The 24,856-nt window shown below is 39.7% G+C and overlaps 1 protein-coding gene across 3 annotated transcripts in view; it reads right to left on the bottom strand.

Moving 5' to 3' along the window:
* Positions 1-24,856, bottom strand: part of PTPRB (protein tyrosine phosphatase receptor type B) — a 63,589-nt gene that overhangs the window by 10,130 nt on the left and 28,603 nt on the right. For all 3 annotated transcript variants that reach the window (XM_030259712.4, XM_030259701.4, XM_030259719.4), the window contains 21 exons: positions 23,511-23,771; positions 21,116-21,382; positions 19,565-19,828; positions 17,991-18,254; positions 16,785-17,048; positions 15,874-16,137; positions 14,755-15,024; positions 13,871-14,134; positions 12,771-13,034; positions 12,116-12,397; positions 10,654-10,932; positions 8,623-8,772; positions 7,165-7,408; positions 5,874-5,980; positions 5,263-5,362; positions 3,706-3,789; positions 3,585-3,602; positions 3,397-3,478; positions 2,849-2,939; positions 1,623-1,699; positions 681-815 (listed from right to left, as the gene is read on the bottom strand). In XM_030259712.4, the coding sequence (XP_030115572.4) occupies positions 681-815; positions 1,623-1,699; positions 2,849-2,939; positions 3,397-3,478; positions 3,585-3,602; positions 3,706-3,789; positions 5,263-5,362; positions 5,874-5,980; positions 7,165-7,408; positions 8,623-8,772; positions 10,654-10,932; positions 12,116-12,397; positions 12,771-13,034; positions 13,871-14,134; positions 14,755-15,024; positions 15,874-16,137; positions 16,785-17,048; positions 17,991-18,254; positions 19,565-19,828; positions 21,116-21,382; positions 23,511-23,771 (4,031 nt within the window). The remainder of the gene's footprint in view (positions 1-680; positions 816-1,622; positions 1,700-2,848; positions 2,940-3,396; positions 3,479-3,584; positions 3,603-3,705; positions 3,790-5,262; positions 5,363-5,873; positions 5,981-7,164; positions 7,409-8,622; positions 8,773-10,653; positions 10,933-12,115; positions 12,398-12,770; positions 13,035-13,870; positions 14,135-14,754; positions 15,025-15,873; positions 16,138-16,784; positions 17,049-17,990; positions 18,255-19,564; positions 19,829-21,115; positions 21,383-23,510; positions 23,772-24,856) is intronic.

Below are 24,856 nucleotides of genomic sequence, written 5' to 3' on the forward strand. Positions count from 1 at the left end.
CTTGGAACCAATGAGATGCAGAAGGATACATATCCTATTCTGTGTCAGCTTTCACCCTCTCCTCAGGAAAAAATGGTAAGCTGAGAGGAAGTGACCCTATATGTGCCATTAGAGGATCACTACTTCAAGTTTGTTTAATCTTACAGATCTAGTTGCTGTCTTATGAAGGGACAGGACATGGTCATACCTGGGGAGGTATGCTACACCTGCACTTAGGAAGAGTGTAAGTGCATGAGTGGTCTCTTTGCTAACTACATCAGGGCTTATATATCAGAGATAATTTGGTTTATTTACTGATCAACATATGCTCTCCAGAGCTTATATTTAAAGTAGAAGTTGATCAGACTTGATGTGATAAACAGACACTTTTTTTTGGTGGATGTCCTTCTGCATGATGAAGACAACTGTCAAATGAACAAAGTCCTGGATTAGAGACCAGAATCACTCTGTTCCTAATTCTAGCCTTGCCATGCTGCATGAGGATACACAGTCTGTGTATCCTCACTTCACAGCCTTAATCTGTCTCCAGTCTTTATATTATACCTTTTCCTTCATGCTGTGTATCTCCATGACTGGGCTCTTTTTGGCTTTAGTGTGATGAAAGTAAGAAGCAAGTAAGTTTTAACAGATGTTAAAATAGACATATGACAGACATTAAAACAGACAGAGTCACGACTTACCCGGCCCTTCTCAACACACTGGGTTACCATGACAATATTGTGAACGTTTTGCTCCCATGCCATCTTCCAGAACTCATCTTTGGTTCCAGGTAAAGGGCCCTGAGTTGCTATGTATTCCCTGCGGAAATTATTGCCCTGCAAATAGAAAAACTCTATTAGTTTCCAAAAAGTCAGAAAAAAAATCTTCGAACAACTGAAAAAGCCTTGGGGTTGCAGACAGGGCACTGCAGCAACCCTTGCTGGGACAATAGTTTTGAAAAGTAAATTGTTACCTTAGACCTGAAAGCAAATTACTGATTGGAAGAGAGAGAAGGAAGAGACTGTGGCAGTTTACCTAAATATGGTTCCTTTTGTGACAGTCAAAGCTTTCCATTGTTCTTTTATGTTCAGCATACTCTCAAGCAATTTTAAAACTGCTAGGGGTTTTAGTTTTATTTATCATTTTTAATAAACTAGCTGAGTTCTGGCTTGAAATCTGTATTGCTAAGCCACTGCTATTATCAATCATAACTCTTTGGCAAAAGGGCATTATTTTAATTTCAGCCAGTTTTATCACCCTGCAAGGTGCCAATGCTGTCAGGATGAGCTACAGCTCCACAGTGAGGATGCCACCTGCAGGGATAGCTACAGTTGTTGTGGGCACTGTATAAAATCAGCAACCTTTAAAAATATGTCCTTGGCCGATTAGACTTGCTATCGTACATAACTACAGCAATGCAAGAAAGTGTCCTTAAGTGCTGGGTAAATCACTCACAGTTAACTTAATGGTAGTCAGACAGAGTCTTTCAGCACACCCACAAAATGAGTTCTTAGGTTTTTAGCTCAAGTGAATCAAGGAAGGGGGAGGGGAGCCTTGACCACCCAGCTTTATATTCAGTTTTAGATGAAGGAAAAATTACCACTGGAAGGAGGACTGTAAAACACCACCCTTGAGTCACTTACTGGTATGTAGCTTGCATTAATGTAGTCTGAGCAAGGGTCATCATCCACATTGGAAAGCTTCACTCTTGATGTATCATCTAGCAAGAAATTGATTACAAGAGGCTTAGGGCTAGGTCTTTATTTTCAGTCCCTCTCTGCACTTACAGAAATGTGTTTGTGAAAGGGCTGCCAGCACTATTACAAGATTTTATATGAAGAGTTAATTTATAAGGAGTAACTGGTGGTTTTACTGCCTCTTTAATCTGTGAGTCCTATGGAGTGTTCCAGAGTCTAGGAGACAGATGGGTAAGAAGGATGCAGTAAATATACTGAATTTCCTCTGCTGAGCTGCGTAGGATTTGTTATGACAATAAAAGGGCCAAAACAGCATCCTCCTTTGATCCTAGCAGCAGTATGCTGTACTGGAAAGCAGAGCCCATCTCTGCCCTTGAAAGAACAGTTGCACTTCAGTGATCTTATGAACTAATGCTGAGCAGGCCAAACATCTTCTGTAGGTGAAGGGCCCGCTGTACAGAAACACAGAGTGCCTGAGCTGCCAGGCCAGTGATTTGTGAGACAATGCCATGTTGGATCTCAGTCAGGTGTCATTGCTGGCATGAGCAGCCAGGACACAGGAGAGGCTGGGCTGCCAGCACATGCCACATCCATTAGTGGGGATGTGGAGCAGTGAGTTATGTGGTATTCCTTATCAATGTTCTCCCTCCAAAATGACAGGGAGGAGCTTAAAGGGGGAATCTCTCAATGACAGACAGGTCTTGCCTGAGAAGAACAGGGTTAACTTGACACATATGTCTTACCATGCAGAATCACACTAGCTCAACACTGTATAGTAGGTTTGATGTGTACTCTGAAGAACAAAGATTTGGCAAGGCTGTCAAAAAGCACTGAATGGATGATACCCTGTATGTAAAAAACTCTACTGTTATTTCTACTATCCTTGTTATCAGCAGTGACTGAATGCCCCTAATAGCTGGAGCTTTTTCTCCCTGGACTGAATGCTAGTCATTACACCTCTAGTGTGAAATTAAATTATTGGTCTGTGTGAAGCTATTCAGGGCCATGCATCATCTGCCTCCTAGCACAAGAACCTGAGCTGGCAGAGATATTTCATCTCGGACAGAAAGGAGGGAAAGGATTGGCTGCACTCTTTTCCACTAGGCTTGATGAAAGCAAAGTGAAAAATAGCTGGTGTGATGCAATATTACACAACCAAAGCTAAAACTCACAGGGCAATATATTATTGTATCGATTTTTCCCTCTGTTCTCTGGCAGAAGTGCTATGTCACATGTCTGGTTTCGACCCACATCTTTCAAGTCCTGCAAAAAAGGAATAGGAATAAAATGTGAGGTTAAAATAATTAAAGGACAAGACAACGCAAAGGGAATTAGTGCTCATCAACTCACAAAGGCCATGGACAGAAAACAGGTACTTCTTTATAAAAAATCAAACTGAAATTACATAAGTAATCATACTGTTTTAAAGCAAGTGCATGGCTGTCAAGTACCTTCCATACTTTATCACACAGATGTGCCATACAAACAAATGCTCCTAATCTCAACCAGACAAGTATCAGGCAGAGGCTGCCAAACAGAAGATGCCAAATGAAGAGTTGGTTTCTAAACATAGACAAGTGGAGTTCAAATTATATGCTCCACCTTTTTGGATTTGTGAGAATAAAACAAACAAATGCAGACCTTTCTAATACATTAACCAGTTGACTCAGTCAGACCACCCCTTCACAAGGCAAGTCCTTTGCCTAGGTTAGGATCCCACCTCATACTCCTTGGACAGAAGGTAGTTGGAGTCTGCTTGAAGTTTGGTGAAGTGTGCTTCAAAGTGGCTGACTTTGATCGGACTGAAATATTCAACAGGAGGAAGAAAATCACAGGATGAATCATGGTCATAATTTATCCAGTTGGTTACTAAGAAGTTTTTTTTAGGTATTAATTTTTTCTTTTTACCTGGAAGTTTTCCGGTACCTGGAAATTATTTCAAAAGAAAAAGAAACATTTCATCAGTAAGTGATCAGATGGGTCTGTTCAACCATAATGCTATGTTAAAAACCCAAACTTTTTACATTACCCTTTCTGCCCCAAGTTCAAATGGACTGACAGTGGCCTGTCTCTGCGAATGTTCAGCCTTGCTGTAGGTCTCTCATGGCCATTGCTGGAACAGAAAGGTAGGTATTCTGTTATATCATTAAGTTTTGAAAATGGTAAGAGTTGGCACTAAGCTATACTTTCTTAAATTTCTTTTTTTCCAGTTTACTGTTTTTTAGTGGGTTTTGATTTTTGGCTCTGATCCTGTGACATTTGTCTTAGCTGAGTCTCACAGTTTTGCTGTATTTTAGCTTGGCAATAGTGATGTGGAGTTCATGCATGGCACAGGTAGTAAGACATTTTTCTTGTTCTGAAACACACGCAGCCCAATCCATCACTAAGGAGGGTGCCCTGTGCTAAGATGGACCCTAAATCCATTGATTTTCTACATGCAGAGGAACACAGAGACAGATTTTCAGAGCTGTAAAACGTCTACAGCTTCCAGCACATTCACTCTGCAGACCAGGCCTGCAGCAGATGACCACATTCATGGCAGGAATAAGTGGCATAACCACAGCAGGCTTTGGGAACCCACAGAAGTGGTACTTATTCCACACAGCTAGTGTTGCCTTTCATCTTTTTACTGCCATCTCCTCCTTAAAGACATCTCCCTTAGAGAACACTTTGTCTTTATGTCTGATGTGGGAAAACCATACCAGTATTACTGCCATCCTTCTGGCTGTATAACTTACAAGAAACCATATTCTATAATGAAGTTTATCCATTTTGGCTAAAAGCTATGACTAGTCAGAAAATAGGTTTTTTTTCAATCTGAAATTCTGGCATATGAAAAGCAAATTCAAAAACATATCAACTCAATTTTGTATCAGTAAAAGAACTGAATTTTAGACTTGCAGTGTTTCTCATGCACTGGAAATGTTGAGGTTTTTTTTCTAATTTCAGAAACTACAAAGAATTTCACATCTCTCAGTCATGCAATATAGTTTAAGTGGATAAAGATCTTCTCAGTTGACATATACTATTTAATTTTTAAAAAGATGCAAGTTCACTATTTAAGATTCATCTGTAATGTGAAATATACAACTGTAACTGACAAAAAATCAGAAGCAAAGTTTGAGCTAATCTTTTGGACAGTGAGATAATGCTACATCTCAGTATTTTTGAATTGAAATGATAAAGTCTAAATGAATGGCTTCCCATATACAATGCAGATACAATTAATCTGAAACACTTCATTTTTTGACAAAAGACATTTTTTTCTCAGAAGATAAAAGTTTGAATGATAAACCATTTGTTATTCAGAACTATTCAGATTTCTACTGCAAACTAAAAGTTACAAGCATCCTCTATGTCATAATTCTGACCCCATTTGAATTAAGTATATATAGATTTCTTAATATGTAAGTCATTAGTTTTACACTTAGTGTGTACAATATTTGGGGAGACACAGATTTTATCTGTTGAACAATTCAGTGCATCCATCCAATTTTTAGCTATGCCTAATCAATTTTATTACTTAAATGAATATATAATTTGACATGCCTTCAATAACAGAGACTGACAAAGGGAGTCAGCTTACCCAACTTTTTGTCTGCAGACAAATAAAGCAGTAACAGCCACCAACATCACGATCAGAAACAAGCCAGCACTCACACCTTCAATAACTCCAAAGAGAGGCTCTAAAAACAAAACAGTGTATTTATATATCTTGAGAAAAGGATCAAAAGACTCAGAGAACCAATAACTTTCAGGGATTCTGTTATTATCAGCTGAAGAAAATGGCAAAATACAAGCAAATGTAAGGCATTAAAACACTTAGCTAAAACCTGGCCTTGATCTTCTGTCCTCATTTTTTCAAACCATTAAAATTAAAATTTTTCATTCCCAACCACAGTAAAAAAAAGTAAAAACTCCATCATATGGGAGTGGTTCTCTTGCTGTTAGAAGCTTTCTTGGTGATAGCCTCACTGAGCATTTTTCCTGTTCTCTACTTTCAGCAGCTCTGTCAAACAGTCCTCCGAATTTTCCAGTAAAGGTAGATAAGCCAAGTCAGCTTCCTCTCAGAGCAGCCCTCAGGAAATGCACAACAAGTTTTGTTCCACTCCTTACAAATAGCTCTAGATGCCAGAATATTCTTAGGCACAATATATAATCACATGGCACAGTCACTGACAACAGCCTGCAACTAACCTGCCTCTGTAGTGATCGGTAAGGAGAAGAAGGTGTCTGCAAAGAGCGGTTTAGGGAGTTCCTTTGGGTCTTCACTGAAAAGCTGAGTAAAAGCTCGTATGCTGATTCTAAAAAATACAGTAAAAAAAAATGGCTCTTCAGATGTTCAGAACCAACAGCAGAAAAGTAAAAACTCATTTGCCCCTTTGAGACAACAAAAACCTTTCTACTGACCACAGATAATTCTTAATATAGACACCTCAGTTAATCAATCTTCTACTTCATTAATAATACCGATCCCTGAGTTAGACACCGGGGAGCCCAGCTAGTGCAGGTGGAGGGCTCTGAGGTACCCTGGCAGAGGTAACAGATGCGGCTGCGGCTGCTGGCACACACAGCCTGACCGTGTCTAAAGGCAGGACTAGCAGAAGCTGCACAGGAGAGAAGACTCAGAAATGCTTCTCAGAGGGGACACATTTTCTCTTCATTTGGCAGGGCACGACTGTGATAATGGATAAATGTTATCACCCTCTTTGTTCTCCTGGTAACGCGAGTACTTCCCAGACTGTTGTTTTGGGAAATGTGCCCTAATGAGAGCAGTAGTAGCCTATAGTAGGCTAGCACTGTTTTATTGATGATGAAGAAGCTGAGAGGCACAATGGGCACTCCTTGGCATGTGCCTTCTGTCCATGTGGCTTTTCAGTGAGCAGCTTGCAGATCTCTTGGGACAGTATTTGCCTGTGGGAGGGGGTGTCACTGAACCATACTGGAGCTCATGTTTGGTCTCACAGCCAGTGTAACTGCAGAGGCTGGTCTTGGCAGCCATCCTCTTCTATACCCTACAGATAACCTGGGCCTAGCTGTGGAGCCTGACAATGGTGCTACAGGATAAAATGGCCTCCAGGTTTTTCTAGCTTGTTCCAAAAGAACAAGTGGGGTAGTCCTGCCAGACTGAGTGAAGCATGCTTGTCTTCTGTTAAGTACTCTTCTAACTTAGCCAATCGTCTTCAGTCTTTCCAAAGAAATGTTGAGCAGTGACAGGAGAGCTTCCCATCTAGTTGAGGTAAATAAATAAACCTATTCACTGCACAGAGTTTTGTTCATAATTAAGCGTATCATTCCCATGTTAGTGAATGACTGGTTCTTACCTATGGAACAGGGGGTATGGATAAAGCTTTTATAAATTTGCAGTGAAACACAAAGAACATTATACAATGCAGTTACTAATCTATTGAAGCTCAAGTGGATCAGGCACCCAGATGACACCAAGCCTAATAATGCGACAGAGCACAACTACCAGTATAAGTCTAACCTATATGCAGTTCGAGGCTTTAGAGGTCCATCGCAGAATTTCTGGTGATCTGGATCACACTTTCCTCCCAGATTTTCCATTTCTCCTCCAAGCTTAATGTCAAAGCTTTTATAGTCACTGTCAGGGTTTTCAGCACAGCTACTGGCAAAATAATTTGTCTGGTAGATGCGTATAGAGTCATTGTGTTTGTACTCCAGGTAGGAAGGTAATGGGTGCTGCTCCTCAGGCTTTGGTCCTTCACTACCTATGTCATGTGCAGAGAAAGACAGACGGTTTAGATGCCACAGCCACTAATGTGATGAGATTTACAGGCTCAGGCTCTTGACAGACATGTTCTTATCCAATTTTCTATTTCCTGGAGGCTACCTCATGAATACAAAGCTACAATGGTTAGGGTACCTTGTTTCTCGTACCAACCTTTCCATTATTTTTTAGACAGATTTCCTCACAAGTCCTCAGTGCAGCTTCTGCTGCAACAGGCATGCACTCATCAAATGTGATGACATTTTTTCCTGTGCTATTGGTGGGAGTTTTTGTGATCCAGATTCCTGGATCCTACTACTAGCTATATCAAAAAGCAAGTAAAAAAACCCCATAAACTGACAATTCTACTGTATATAGAGAAAAACTACAGTAGGAAATTACAGGGGCCCCCAAATGTAAATTCACAATATTGGAAGAGACTCAGCTAGGAAAAGCTATGGCAACGAGTAGTGTCTTTCTTAAAGAGCTTTATAGTTTGCCCAAACATGACAAAGCAGATAGTGGAAATATTCTCTGGTTTTTTTTCTAAGAGCTGATGGACAGAGAGATTAAGAAACTTTCATAAAGGTCACAAAATATATCCTGGTATGCCAGTGAATGAAGCCACTTCTAAAAACAAGTTATAAATTCTTGAGACATGTATCTTATTTGCCAGACACATGTCTCAACAACAGGTCAGCTGCGGAAAGTGAGCATGTCCATGCATGTCACAAGAACTATTTCTGTTCTGTTTTATAGTACTGCATGCAAAGTCATTTTCTTCAGTTAGCAAACATCACCTGGCAGACCTGTGGCTTCTCAGCATGGCTAACTGAAACTTTCCAAAGTGGTTGCCTTTTAGTGTTTGCACCTAACATTTAAACTACCTTTTGAAATCTGTACACAGCGAGGCACAGGTCTCTGTTCACTGGCACTGGCAATCGACATAAGCCTTCAACTACAAAAACTGTCTGAACATACATGACAGTGTAATCTGGAGTACTGCTTCTGTCTGAGCTCTGTAGTTACTACAGACTCAATGAGAACAGGACTCCCTACATCCTCCAGCTAGGGAGGAAGTAGGAATCCAAAACCTGTGCGACACTCAGCCATTAGATGAGGAGGAACTCTTTGCTGTGCAGTGATAGGGATGTACTTCCCCATGTAAATTTTACTGGCTACATAGAGAGAATAGCATTAAATCATGACACTTACCATCAGCCTCCCTCACAACCACAGTAAAGTACTTCACAGCTCCATTAGTATCACTAAACCAGCTGCAGTTAAAAGTAAAGTTGATGGAGGATTTGGTAATCAGCACCTCTTTTTTGTTCACTCGTACATCTGGAGGTGGCTGAGGAGGACCTGAGTAATTAAGCAAATAGAAAATAAATACAAAATAAAGAAAAAGCACCTATGTATTTGCTGTGAGCTAGACCTAATAAGGAAAATGCAATTTGTAATAAATCTCAGTTGCCTGGACCCAAGTCTCTGATTCCATTCTCTTTGCAATCAAAAAAGTGTCTTCACCTCCCACAGTGAAACTGCCAGAACATGAACCAAGCCAGCAGTGTGTTCACCATAATAAGAGTGACACCTCCTCAGTATGAATTCCTGCAGAAGCCCACATGGAAATGCATTAAAGTCATGTCAAGCCTATGAAAACAGAAATGTAGCTGCTGAAAACAACACAGGTTTAAGCCAAAGTATGCGGAGGCCACTTAACATACTCACTACAGAAGTTACCTATCTTAAGCATCTATATATCTGCTTTCTTTTCCAGAGGAACAGCCAGGGTTAGCAGACACAGCACTCAACTACAGAGTACCATTTTCTAGACTGACTGCAAAATTTCCATAGGAAACATTCTTTGTATGATACAAAACCATACCTTGAACAGTGACACAGTAGAAGTAAACTGGAAAGTGAAGTACACAGGTAAGAAAGTGCAGCAAAAGTGGGGATTTTAAGGATCTACATTGCAGATTCTTTTAAAAATCTGTAGTACTGAAACTATATTGCACATACAGGAAACATAAAAACCGTAAGCAGGTGGCTAAATTTCAAAAGTTTTTAGAATGCCAAAAGAACCAAAAATTCATACATTTATATGATTTTTAGCTTGACCTCTTACATCTGCAAAGTCTAGCTGCAATTTTTTGTGTTCCATTGAGGTAGGGCCTCCAGTGTTAAACAGGGAGAGCAGCAGTGTCCAAAACAAGTAAGTGAAAATAAACAAACATTAACATAAACCAAATAAGAATAAACATGATCAGCAAACAGTCTCACTTCTTGTGACATGAATAACTAGGTCTTACATCTGGATTTGTAGTGTCCTTTGTGATAGACGAAAGAGATTAAAAGGCAACTGATGGGCAAAGGAGAAGGTAGTTTGGTGAGTGAACTCTAGCTTAGCTCAATAGCTCCCAAAGCAAACATAATTTTTATGATCTAGCATTTCACACAAACATGGCTTTTAATAAGCAGCTACAGAGGCATCCCTGAATATAGGATTCCTGGCCATCCTCTAATTTTTCAGTTTAGCCCTGGAACAGTGCAGGCCTCTGTATTGTGCAGTGCCACTGAATCCTGAGGTAGTGCAAAATCTGGGGCACCTCTAGGGTCAGCAATGGCAGGCTATTGACTGCAGTGATGCCTGGCAGTGCAGAGGTACCAGCAGATGCTACTGATACACTCCAGTCAGCAGCCTATGGGTAGAGAAACTGAAGAATTTGTTTCAAAGCACATGCTATAGAAATCTGGATCCTCCCTCAGGTAAAAGTCCTACAGGTGATTTGGTCAGGTAGCACCTCAGAAGAGTCTATAGACACTAAAAGAGAATGCAGTACTATAATCCAATATCCTTATTGATGGATATTTGTGCTGAGGATGGCTACCACCAATGAGGGGAAACAGCCAGATACAGAAAGCCAAGCAGTGAGCATGAAGACAACTGAGGAAGACAAGGCATGTGATGATGAGGACAAAGTATTTATGTTTCTCAGGCTATATTTCATGAATGAGCCAAATAATGGGGTCTGGCAATGTAATGAGAGGCAATGTAGTTAAAATCCTGCATTGTCTGTCACAACGGGGACAAAAGGATGACTTCAAAGTTGACTTTGGCCACCACTCCATACATTGGCAATTGTGGAGTTCAGAACTCCTTTTACTGTCTAAGCAACATGAGCAATTGCTTATTGCTGCTCAATGCCTGTCTTCAGGGCAACTCTGAATTCCACTTACGGTCAATCATCGTGATGGTGCTGTCTTCAACTACTTCACTTGTCATGTCTGCAGAATGCACCTTGATGGACACCAGATATCGCTTGTGGGGAACAAGGGTCATAATATTAAGTAGAGATTTGTCTTTTTCTATCCTTTTAGAAAATTCAACTTCACGGGTGTCCATCTTCTTGCACTCAACGCTATACCCATCAAAGTCAGAATCGGGAGGAGTCCAGGAACACGCAATGGCAGTAGAGGTCTGGGGCCGACAGTGAAGGCTTTGTATCTTGTCTGGCTCTAGAGAAATGTTGAGAAGTTGAAACTCAGTGGGAAAAGGGACAGGTATCATACACTCTCTGCTCCCACTACAGCTCCTAGATTCTACATCAACCATCAGATTAGAGTGGAGGCTGGGAGTCAGAATTCCCAGTTATCCTGCAAATGTGTACTGCCTGATTATTATGTAAGGCTGTCTAACTCATTTTAGCCATCTGAAATCAGATCTAGTGACATCCGCCCCATCAGCATTGTGAAGCTCCAGTAATTAATTGTGAAAAGAAGGAAAAAACTCCTAATTGATGAAGTCTTAACATGAACAGCAATACCACAAAGAAACGGAATTCTAGAAAGTTGTTACAACTTATTTGAGGGCTCCATGTGGTCACTTACATCAGTCAATACTGATACTGTCATCTCATGATTGGTTTCCTGGGCAGCATGTGATGTGTCTATATTACTAAAACATAGCATAGAAATATGCTTCTTCCATGTAATATGGGAGCACCCTTTATATCATACAACATGTAACAAAGACAGGATTTCACTCTCAGATGGCAGGCATCTATGGTTAAGTGATTAAATACAGGTGAAATTTTAATTATTATGATCTATTAAAGAGTACATAGCTTACTAAACATAGATGTCAATTTAGAGCTGAATCCCATCCCAAATGACATGAGGATTTGGCACAACTCAGTTATTTTAACAATTTCATGTCACTTTTTTCAATTCAGCCTGTTACTGAAGTTTCTAGAGACAGCTAGAGATGAAACAGATCCACAGATAAGGGCAGAAATGCAGAGCAGTGAAACACTGATTCCAGTTCCAAATCTAGTACAGCACAGTTTCTTTCATCCTTCCTGTCTTATTATTCAGAAACATGATTATTTCAATATACTACCATCAGAGAAGTTTGGATATTCAGCCTTATCTTACCCCTTAAACTGATTGATTCAGGCTCTGCAACCAAACAGCTTGACTCTGGATGTGAAGATTAAAAATGTATGTCCATTATCAGTCTTTAAACAGCTGACCTTGCACACAGCAAGGGCTTAGAATCTAGCTGAATTCATCATTGTCATTCACAAATTTATTAATGGAAATTACTATGCATTCCTGATTGCATAAGGAATTAGTAATATTTTACAGATTTGCATCTTCTTCAGCTGAGTGCTAGCGTGCAATGGAAATTTTTACTTACTTGTTCTCACACTTGCAGATTGTGACTGACTGTATGTCTTCCAGCTGTCGCCACTGACAGTTCTGACACTGAACTCATAAAGTCTCCCAGGTCGCAGGCCATAGATGATGCGTACTTTAGATCTGCTGCTGCTGTAGGGATTGAATACTGTGAGGGGATCCTTTGGAAGCCACTGCACCTCAAAATCATCATAGTCTGTCCAGTCTGGAGGACCCAGCCAAGTGATTGATAAAGAAGTGTTTGCAACATCAGTAAACGACACAGTGTTAGGAGGGCTGGGTGCTATGCAGAAAGGGGGGAAAAAAAGGAGAGAAAAAAAAAGATTCTTACCAAATTTTTAAAGAAGACAAATAAAATGAAACATGGATTATTTTCTTCATGCATCACAAAGTAGTTTGTATTATCTTGCATACACAGCCAGTTAAAGCACCTTTGCTGATGATGGTGACTTTCACAGTTGTAACATATTCCTGAGCCTTTGAAAGAAAAACAGTGCTAACTGCTTTTCTTTCATATTCCATTGTTTTAATGCACTTAAGGTTATCCTTCATCTTTATACCTTCAATGACTCTTATAATAAATCCTCCCTTAGAACAAGTCTGTTACATAGCTGTGAACTAATGAATTCAAACAGATGGGACAAAAAATCCCATACCTGTTCTTCCTTCAGCATTTGCTGTGTTGGTCAGGTCACCACTGTGAGTCACAACAACTAAAGTATACTTTCTGCCAGGAATGAGCCCCTGGAAATGCCACTCTTCCAGGTGTTTCCTTTGCTCAGTTTCTTTCTGTGTCCCATTTGGGTTGTAAAGATTCAGCTCATAGAAGTCAACATCTCCTGCTGCTGGACCCCAAGTGAACCACAGACTGTCCGTCATGTTTCGGTTGGATGCCTTGAGACCAACAACTGGGGCTGGTACTGAAAAAAGAAGGAATGAATATTACTTTATGTAGAACATCCTTTGGGTGAGAAGAAGCAAAAAGGTCAAGCAGACCTTGTACTTGTCCTGTAATGATAGTAATTTTATAAACTAGACAGGCACCACAGCTGGCTGAAAAGCAGAAAGCATATCTCAGTAGCTTCCTTTATTATTCTGAACTGCCACTGTTACCAAAAGAGGTTGCAATGTTTATAATGGATAGTTTTGCAAATGTTAAGCAGCTTTTTTCTAGTCAGTTTTTGGAAATCCATTTCTGAGGTAGCTGAAAAAGTGCACCACTGTGCAGATGTAATCCCACAGATGGGATCCTATATGGTGCCGCAGGGGAATAAAGTTTTCACAGAATGTCAGAACTGCTAGAACTGCTTAGAAAACTCTGCTTCCCACATGTGGCTGAACAAACACAGAGCTGCAGCCATAGCTTCCCATGGGAATCAAGTTTTATTTCACTGGTAGACTGCCTATCCCATTAACCCTACTTGCTTTGCCTTTCTGCTTTTTCCACTCAGGCCAATATTGCTTTTAGGACAGGAGACAGCCATTTTTCTGCTTAAGGAGTATACACTGGGATGTCTTTCTTCTGACATGAGCTCCTGGGAACTGTTTTGGGGTTCTTCACTTTATGTTTCCTGCTGTAACTGCATCATTGAGAATTTATCTTTTTATATATCTAATGCTTTTTACATATTAAGAGCTGATTCTGATACTTCTAGTAGTTGCTCTAATCTAGTATGAGCATCAGACTCAGACCAGCCCACTGGTGTCCCCCATGAGTACCGCACTGGAGACAGATGGTTTTCTTAGATGTTCTTGCCTGTTCTTCCATAGACAGATGACTCGTTAGTGAGGTCTCCACTGTGTGTAACAATCACCATTCGATACATCCTGCCTTGACACAGGTTCTGGAATGAACACTGTTGGAGATGCTGCCCTCCTGAAATCCTATCATGTAGGGACTTGTCTGGATTATATAGGAAGATGTCATACGAATCAAGCTCCCCTTGAGAGGTGGTCCAGCTGAAGGACAGTCGGTCAGTGGTGTTCTCTGTGACTTTCAGATTTGTAACAGCTGCCGGAACTGAAAAGGAGGATAAATGTAAGAGTAAATATCAGAGTCTAGGCACTAAGCTGAACCTTTAATAAACTCATAGCTGTTACGAATTTCAATTAAGCCACAAGTAGCTAAGTAATATCAATAGCAACTGTCAGAAACAGAGGAAAGCATTTATGAAATGACACTGAGTCTCTCCAATACAATATTTTAATGAATGCCTGATCCTTTAAACTGTGCTCACATAGAGCTGTCCTCTAGCTTCTACATGAAACTATAAATCAGTAAAGACTGCAAGCAAGACTTGTCCTTGAGTTTAGAAGTGTGTATTCACATCAAATCCTCCACCAAGAACCTTGAGACTGTGAATTAAAAACTTGATGACAATAAAGAATTCAGATATTTCCACAAAAGACAGAGGGAAGCATTCAGCATTTTGGTTTAATTTCCTTATTATGAACCATGGTCACATTATTATGATAATAAATTTCAGATTCACATGCAAAGCACGCATCAGGAAAAATGATGCATAAACATCCAGAGTCTGTTTTTTTTGAATTTTTGTAGAATCAAAATATACAGATGGTTCATGTATTTAATGATATCTGACTGAGGGAAGTATAAGTAAGCCAAGATGTTCTAATTACCTGTTCGGCCAACAGTTTCTGCACGCTTACTGAAGAGTCCACCACTGACTGTCAAAACTTGTATTTTATACTTCTTGCCAGCTAGTAAATCTTCAAATTTGTGCTGTTTGGCAGTAGCTGGCTCTGATTTGTTACTCAGGAGGATTCCTTGCTCATTCAAGAGCAGAATGTCATATCTTTCGGCTACACCAGGAGCTTTCTGCCAGGTTACTAACAAGGAATGACTGCTGTAAGCATGATGGGCTGATAATTCCTGGACAGAGGCTGGAACTGGAAGCAACAATTAAAAGCAGGATATTACCAGGTGAAACACAGATCATTCAATACACAAATCTGAATAAAGTAATTAACAGAACAGAACTCTATATATTTTCAGGTTCACTTGTGGGAAAATAAATGTCTGTACATATGTTTATGCAAACAACTAATTCCTGGACATAAATACAAACAGATGAAGTTATAGAGCATCATGGATATCTGAACTGGGAATGGAGAAGCAACATATATATATATATGGACTACTATGAAAAGATGGAGAAGCAGAGTGAACTGAACTAACTGAAACAGTTAAGAAAGGAATATGAAAAATAAAGGAGGGGTAAACTGATGCAAAACAGTAGCCCAGAATAGAAAATGTTAGCCAGCTGCTGCTGCACAAAAGTCAAGGCCACAGATAACAAATGCAGGTGCTAAAGAGAGAGGATACATTAAAAACAAGGCATTGCATTGTTTCATTCTGACACCCTGGATACTGGGGCTCTGCTAGAACACAATACTTGCCTACATGGAGTGAATGTATGTGTCAGATGGGTACAGGCATAGGAAATGAGAGGGATGGGAACTGCATTCATCCTATGAAGGAAGACACTGGGCTGGACTAGAATTCCATGCACATTCACCCAGGTAAAGCTACTGAAATGACACATCTCACTGGTATTAACAGACCCATGCTGACATCATGACATGTGCTTTGAGATAAAAACTTCCCATGAGTGTGAATTTCCCCATGCCCTACGGTACATCCATAAACAATATGGTACATTATTAAGCAATATTAAACAAGGGTCAGTCTCTGGAAAGATATAATGCAACTTTCTTGTTGTCTCAAGAAAAACATACTTGTTCTCCCAAAAGCTGCTAAGCTGTTGTGCAAGGTGCCACTGTTAGATTGCACCACCACCTGGTACTGCTCCCCAGCTTCCAACTTGTGAAACATGTGCTCAGAGATGTGTTTGGAGACACTCTGAGAATCAAGCTGATGGTTTTGTTGAAATATAGTCACTGTGTAGGAATCAACATCTCCACCTCCAGGGGTCCAGCTCACTTTCAGACTGTTTGTCATGCCATTAGGTGACACATGAATGTTTCGGACCTTGCTTGGAACTGGAAAAAAAACAGGGAACAAAAAGACATCTGCTCACAAATTTCCTGTTCGACTCAGGCTTCCTAATTTCTACCTATTTTATGGCCACAGAAAAATTATTCAAAAGAGAAAGATCACTTACAGGTACAAGTAATGTCATTTGTGGGTAAATACAAGTAAAGTAAACATTTGTGTGGGATTATTAGAAACAGACTTCTATGTATAACCTCCCTCTTGTCCACATGATGCCTTAAAAACACCTCAAAATATGAAAGCTTTTTAGGTACCCTCAGTCAGTTAGCCATTTTTCCATTAATATCTCAATCATTCACTTCAGGTAGGTAAACAGAGGTGTAAAAAAGGTACGTGATTTAACTAGAGACACTAACCAAACAACTGGCATGCATGGGAATAGCAGAAACCTAAATGCTGACATCTCAATACAGTTCCCATGCAACAAACCAGATTTTCTGCCAACAATCAAGTACTAGTAAATGTTTTTATTAAGCATGGGTGTTGGCTAAGTACTAGTGTGATTTTCAATGAAATCTGCTGTCTCTGAGCCACTGTTACATAAGCCTTGAATATAATAACAGCTCACACTTGATTTTCAGTGGTTCATTCTAGAAAAGCCTAAACACATTTTAAATACCACATTATATCTTACTTGTCAGGCCTTCTATGAAAGTAGCCCGCTGTGCATCTCCACTGATGGTCAAAACAAGAATTTTGTACAGACGTCCTGGAGTCAGAGCTGTGAACCAATATTCCTCTATGGTGTTCCCAAGGAAAATGGGTGGGAAGATCTTCATATCGTTGAAGAGGAGCTGAATTTCATACTTGTCAACATCCCCCTCAGCTTTTGACCAAGTTACCTGCAGATCTTCTGTGCTCCTGTTACCAAGAGTCAGTTCCTTTACTGACTCTGGCACTGAAGAAGTGACAAGAAAGATGGGAAACTTCTCAGTACTTACTAACAGATCACAGCAAAAAGCTAGCAGCTCTTAAGTCATGCTTCTGAGCTACAATTTTTCATTCGGTTCCCCTGACAAAGCAGTAGATAGCATTTATTTGGGTAGTTTACACCTGAATCTAACACTGGAAGGTCCTATTTCAGAACAGATGTTCACAATTTATAAGCATAAAAATAACAAAATAATAATGGAGCCCGCAGGGAGTTTATCTAGCCAACAAAAACTGAGTAAGATCTGCATGTACAACAAAGAGAGAGAAAAGAGGCCTGAGCTAGTGTCAAATCAAGGCAATCCAGCTGCATGATGCAGCACCACAATGCAGTTTCCAACTTGTGCCAGACACAGGTGAGTTATTTTTGCCCCATGCTACATCTTTGTTAATAAACTGCTGAGTTTCTCAGCATGAGTCCTTAACTCACATACGGTGCTAGGTGAAAATTGCACCCAGATCCCTGCTGGCTCCCAACTAGCCACCTTATCACTCTTGCCCCATGCTCTCCAATTCCAGTGCATGGGGTAGTTTGAAGAGAGGGAGGTCTAGCCTATCTTCTGTCCTATATATTTCCATGACCAGAAAAAAACTAAATTCAGTACATTCTGGCATAATTTAATGATAAATACTAAACTCTTGTGGAAAACTGCACAACTGTTTCTTTGGCTTTCAGTGTTTCAAGATCTGCTTTCCAATTTAATAGCACAGGTCTCTCACTTTTTGCTTGTTTGTAACTTAAACATTGGTCTTAAACTAAATACTGTTTTCTGTATTTTAAATAATACACATTCAAAGAGTCAGAGTCAACATTCTACATTAAAAATCATATGAGATTTTTGTTCCTGGGTATGATAATTAAAAAAAATACCCTGAGTTGTCTTAGAATGTTTCCAGGGTGCTTACTTACTTGTTCTGCCATAGACTCTTTCACTAGTTTCGTATTTCCCACTTCTTGTGCTGACCGTGACACTGTACTGCCTCCCAGGGACCAGACTGGTGAACACACATTCATTTTCATCCTTTGGGACACTTTTTGTTTGGATGAAATCATTATTGTTACTGATGATCACTTCATAATTATCAAAATATCCAGATGCATGTAACCAGGACACCTTCAAGTAGTCACTTCTGGCTGAATTGCTGACAGTAAGTCCCTGGACACTTGAAGGGACTGAAAGAAGAAAAGATGCAGAAACTTTCTGAAGTAACCAGAGTTGTGGCAGAGAGCTGTATTTATGGTAGTTATCAGAGTTTCGTGAGGAAGTTGCAAAAAGACAACAGTGTGGATTTAAGTAATAAAGTAATATCTGCAGTTTCCAGGCTGCTTTACGTCTTATGACAATACAATGGTTTGCCTTTCTAATTTTTGGTCTTATGGAACTTGCTCCGTAAGAGTAGTGAGTGCCACAGACAAACACTGATCCAAAATTGGTTCTTTCATGGCTGTTCCTTGGATTTTCACCTAGATAATGAAAAGACTAAACCCGCACTAACTTGATACACTTTGTTACTTTTTTAACACCCCTAACAAACTTTCTTTTGTTCTACTGGTTTACCAAGTGTAAAGTCTCAGTTTTTTCCATTTTTGAGAAAGTTTTAAAAGGTTCTCCTCATTTTTGCCATCTTTATCTGAGATCTCTCTATTCCTCTTATAATATCCCTGAAAACTGCATGACCAAAACCACAGACGTGTGTGTTACATTACCAAAACCAACTGACATGGGTGTTACTCATTATTGTGACACCTCACTAATATTTTACTAATTAGCCTATCTGACGTTCCCCCCCACTCAGCCCCCTGAATTATCAGGCTAGCCCAGAGATCCGAGGCTGTGAGGGGAGGAATATCAGGAGATGGCAAAGTTTTCCAAAAGAGGCTCTTACCCCGATATATGTTGGTGCAGCTCTCTTTATTCTGTGATGTCCAAGGGGAGAGCGAGGCAAAAGAGGATGAACAGGAAATGTCAGGGGTTTATCTAGACTTTGGACAGAGTGGGCTTCCCTGGCTCTCTGCAAACCCCGTTGGGGCAGGAAGGAGGGGTCCAGGATTATCTTGATCAGAGTCACAGGAAGGGGCCACAGAGTGCCCATGAGCTCACTGTAACACCTATCCTTTTCTGTTCTTTCAGTGCCTGAGTAACTTTCTGAGGAGATACTCTGCAGGATGTACTTGAAGGGCCACATAGAGGCATTAAGGGCAGGACAATACATTTGAGCCAAAACTGATACATAATTTCTGTTCACTCATAAGGACTGATATGACTTTTATTCATGCTAAAGCATTTTTTGCATGAAATAAAGCAGCAACAAGGGCATAAGAATAAAACTAATAAAGCTGTAATTTTATGATTTGACCCTCCAGCCTCTACTTTCATCCCAGTTTGGTCAGATATTGATAAATCATTGGTAACGGTTATACATTAGCCATTACCAACACAACAATGGTTACAGTGACTGTACTTGCCCAGAGCCTCTCTTTACCTGTTCGTTCCTGGCTGAGGGAGTAGTTTTCATACTTTCCACTCTTTGTGGTTATCATCACATCGTAAAGTGTCCCAGGAGTAAGGCTGCTGAAGGAGCATTCACTGAATGATTTGGAAATGGTGAGAGTCTGAACAATCTTGTCATCATGAGAGAGTGTTACCAAATAATTGTCTACATCTCCAGAAGCTGGCAGCCAAGAAACACTGAGGTAGTCACTCCGACCTGAGTTATTTACTGTTACTCCAGTTACACTGGAAGGAACTGTGCAATAAAGACAAAAAAAGCATTAACTAGCTAATTCTTATTTTGTGAGTATCCCTATAATGCCATTCCCTGCAATAAGCAATCTGGGACTCCTGAGAAATTCTGCATTGACTGCTTCTCAGCAACATTCACCTGCTTTTTTAAATACAGTGAAGGAAATTTTCCTTGGTGGCCTGATCCCAGCACTTCTAAAATCCTAGAAGCTGAGTTATCCTCTCAAATAGCCATTCCCAGTAACAACAATAACTGGTGAGGCTGGTAAGAGACTGAGGCCCACAGATGCATGTTTCAATTCCAGCGGGTTCTCTGACGCCTAGTGGACAAAACATGAATGCCACTTGTTTTTCAAGCCAGCAAGGTGAACTCAAAGGCTCTGCATTGCCAAAACTGTCATCACCCAGGTACAAAACTCAGTTGTTACAGGGGCAGAACTTAGGCATAATGAACTTCCAAGTAAATTTACTTATCTCAACAGAGAGGCTGGCCAACAGCTGTCAGAGTCAAACCTGCCCCCCCCCAACCCCGATTTTACAAAATACACTTATATACTTTAAGCCTTTTAGTATTATTCTTATCCTTTTTTTTTTTTTTTTTCCCCAGGCTTGTTTTGCCCTTTCACCTTGAAAATAGTGGTTTTCAAGGAGAACATTGCAGAAAACTGCAGAATGCCTAGCATTTGCCAAATTCACATAATGGGTGAAATTGCACTATATCGCCAAATTTCTCCTTTAAATATCCGCAGAACTAGTATTACATTTCATGATTCTTTAAACCTAAAGAATTTGATGCAACAGTAAATTTTGCTCTATGAAGTACAGAAGGACCTCGTAATAACTACTTAGCCCTGGTGGACGTTCTTTGATGCTGGATTAAAGAAAAAGAATGGGTTGTGAGAGACTGAGACACAAATTCACCCCACCACCTTTAGGCAAGTTCTTGGCACACATAAGTAAGGAGCAATCACACTACACCACCACTACATAGCCAATGGAACAAGAAAGACCCTTCCAAGGAGTAATTTGCCCAGACAGTTGTTCATTACTCTCAGGGCAGATTTTTGTCTTCGTTCTAGAGTGATCCTGCTGTAGAGTTCCCACTGTAGTTAGAGCAGTTAGCTCTCTAAAGCTATATTTACACAAATCTGGACAGACAGTGTGCACATATGGAGCTATATGGATGAAGCTCTCATTTTTCTGAATTCTCAGTGCAGTGGCTTAAACACAAGACCATTCTTTCAGATAAATTCAACTACTAAAAAGCATGCTGGAGTGTTTTCCTTTTTACCTGTTCTTTCCTCTGCAATTGTTTGCCTTGAAGATATCCCTCCACTGACAGTGGTGACAACAACTGAATAGAGTCCTCCAGGTTTCAGAGGATAGAAGTGATATCTGTTAGTTTCACTGGGGACAGTTTCATTTTTAATGACAACATTCTCATGAATCAGTAGCACTTGGTACGAGTCTACATCTCCCAGTGCTCTTGTCCAGTTGGTGAACAAGCTGTTGGTTGATCCCTGACTTGACACAGTCAGACCTGTCACTTGGGCTGGCACTGAAAAGGAAATTGTCACACTGTTACTGAGGAGAAACAAAATTAAAAAAAAAAACAGAATCCCCCAAAGAACACAAGTTTAGTCACACTGAGGAAGTGCATCAAAAGAACATTCCAATTTGCAGCCAGACTCAACAGGACTAAAAATACTTTAACTGGGGACTGCTTCCTGTCTGGGATGTAGTCTATGGGAAACTAAGGCACAGAAAGGTCTTTCAGCCTTTAGCACAACTTTTCCCAGTCAGATGAAAATGATTCAAGATGAGGGAACTGAAAGAGATGGCATTTTATAAATACCATTAAATAAAAGCCATCAATTTAGGAAATAATTCAGGGGTTTTGATGACTACTTCAAATATAGTCTGAGTCTTTAATTTTCCCTTTCCTCTCCCATTCCCAATCTTTAATTTCTAATAAATGGCAAACTTGTTTGAAGAATACCTCAGGCACAGTCATCTATACTGTGCCAGACCCTTTAATTTTGGGGATAACTGATATGCATGGTTATAGTTTAACTTTTTATGTAAGAACATCTGCAGGATACCAACTTTTATAGCATCAGAAGATGAATTGTTAAACATAACATTTATCTAAGCATAAGCTCATGAACTTAGCAAGACCAAAAAGGATAAAGAAATAACAAAGGAATGCAATATGGAGCACAAAGTTTACTCCAAATCCTCTTTTTAAATTTGGTTTGACAATATTTGGTCAAAGCAAGGAAATACAATTACTTCTAAAGATTTCTGTTTACATGACCAAGTACAAACTGAAATAAAGAAGACTAACTTTGTAAAATGTGAATGCACTCTTCTGCTCTTGTTTTTCATCAGCCTTTTTGCACACATAGTGCTGGTTTAGTAATCATTAACAAAAGCCATAAAGTTAGGCACAAAGCTGAAGATAATGCAAAGTTGACAAAAAACTCGATCAGAAATCCTTCCTGTTTTATAATGTTCTCATAACATAGTTAGCTCCAACAAGACATTAAAGTGCCACATTTCTGTGCTAAATGCTCATTTCAGTGCTCTTTGCATGTTTCACTGGATGCTGACCAGTCTGGGATGGAAGTAAGACCTACTTCTGTCATGTTTACAGCAATATTTTTCAAGCTTAGTAAGCTGTCCTGCTTCAAGGAAGATTCAGAGGTTTGGAATGCTTATTAAAACCTATGTTCTAGTTAAATAATGTTTGTCCTTTATAACGCAATTTGAATATAATATTGACACACAATCAGTGCCTGATGTGTTTTCAAGCATTGACTTATACTAGTAAAATGAGACCTTTATGCCTGAATAGGTCCCCTAAAGGGGTGTAAGTCAGATGGAAGTGAAATTCCAGCTATCTAATAACATTAGATAGGAAATCAAAGTACAAGCTAAACTTCTTAGGCCTTGGAAGGAGTTACAAAATTTAAATAAGGCTTCGATTCAGACACAAGCAGCTTGTTTTTCCCTGTGCTGTGCAAGGCCAGAGCTGCATTTGAAAACTTTGCTTGCACTGGAGATGTTTAAGTCAGTACTTAAACAGAGTAAAGCAACCTGTATGGTTCAAAACTTGCACATGTGCACAAAATCACAGCCTGCAGGGGGTAAGAATGGGACCTTCCTTTTGACAGTCATCATCCTCAGTAACAAACACATATTCTGGAATCAGAAGAGCAAAAAGATTCAAAACACATCTTTAAGGTCACATATGTGACCTTGTGCCTGTCAACCTTGAAATGTTCCCCCTAAAGTAACATTTTCCTGTGTGGTGATGTTTCTCTTTTTCCCAGATGATGAATGCTTTGCATCAAGGAAGTGTCCCTCCTGAAAATACACAATGCAAATTATTCTTCTTATATGGAATCTTGTGCTAATGTAGATTGATTAGATATGACATAATACTTCAGAAAACTGTTTTGCCAGGATACACATCTATTTCCCAAAAATCTTAAATAAATATGACAAGATAACTGACAGTCTCTGAGATTCAGACATATAACTTTTTTACTGAGGAAACAAACTTAAGATCAAGACTTTCAAGATTTAGACACTGAGTTAATAAAGTTCACTACAAAGCAAAAAAAAAAAAAATGTTAATAGTTGACACAAGTAAAGATTAAAACAGTTTGACAAGATTATACCTGTTCTTCCTTCTACTGAAGTCCAGTTGCTTAAAGTCCCACTAATAGTAGTGATAGTAGCTGTATATTTCCTTCCAGGTATCAAGTCAGTGAAAGTAAATTCCTTAGCTTCTTTTGCAAGTCCCTTTTTTACAACAGGGAGCTCACTGACTTCCAGAGAAACCACATAGCTGTCCCATTCTGCAATAGGGGTCATCCACATGACACTAAGTGAAGATTCATTAGCATGCTTCACACGGAGCTGGAGAACAGGCTCTGGAGCTGGAAAAGTACACAGATATCACAACAAAAACAGGACTGTGTAGTGAGCACACATGCCCTATCTCAAGCTGTTGTAAGAAATGTATTCTGTAAGACAGAAATGTGACAGCAACAGAGTATCTGCAATCAAGAAGACATTCGTTACCTTTCTCAAAGAAGTCATTCTTACAAACCTAGTATTTGTGCCCCTCTTCCAGTAAAGGACTATTAGCAGCAGACTTTAGCAATGCACTATGGCTGTAATGCTTAGGTTTAAACTTACATCAGGATATATATTTTAGTGCAAATGGAAAGCAGGGAAGTCAGTGAACTTCCTCTTGAACTCTGTGTGCTGAACAGGGATATAAGACATTTGTACCATAAATCAGATCTACAACAATGTACTTCTAACAAACAAGGATGCAAATTATAGAGTCAGAGTGACATTGATTTTGCATTGATTTATACCTAAGTCACGCTAAGAGACACTTCAAACTTACAGGGGCATAAAAGAAAGAATCCAATCAGTGAATTTCTCTGTGTGTTCGTGTGTGTGTGCCTGCATACCCAGCAAGCATGTCTTGCCTAATATAGTCCTTGATCTGATTTTGTCCCTGTCACATTGAAATACAACTCATTTTCCAAGTCCGTGGGTTAATGCGAGAGAAAAATGAGTCACAACGAGGTCTAATACCTGTACTTCATAACAGATACATTATTCACCTCACTGTGGGTCAAACACAGTCATGATACACCCACTGCTGAATATTATTAAATGGACCATGTTCTAATCACAGAATCATAGAATCACTTAGGTTGGAAAAGACCTCTAAAATCATTGGGTTCAACTATTAATCGCTTAGCTGAGTCAATTAAAAGTAACACCATAAAGTTAGATTACTTGCAACATATGTCAAAGTAAGGAAGATGATAATTTATCTTGCCCTGATCAAGTTTGCTACAAGTCAGAGAAAGCTTCAGTTCTGTAGCTTCTACTGGTCTTGCTGTTGTGCAAAATTAACAAAATTAAGTCCTCAGGGAATGACAGAGAAGGGTATAGTAGAAAAGGCAGGACTCAGGAAGGGCGAGGATAAAGTAGAATGGCA

Source organism: Taeniopygia guttata, chromosome 1A, assembly GCF_048771995.1.
Source record: "Taeniopygia guttata chromosome 1A, bTaeGut7.mat, whole genome shotgun sequence".
Lineage (NCBI taxonomy): Eukaryota > Metazoa > Chordata > Aves > Passeriformes > Estrildidae > Taeniopygia > Taeniopygia guttata.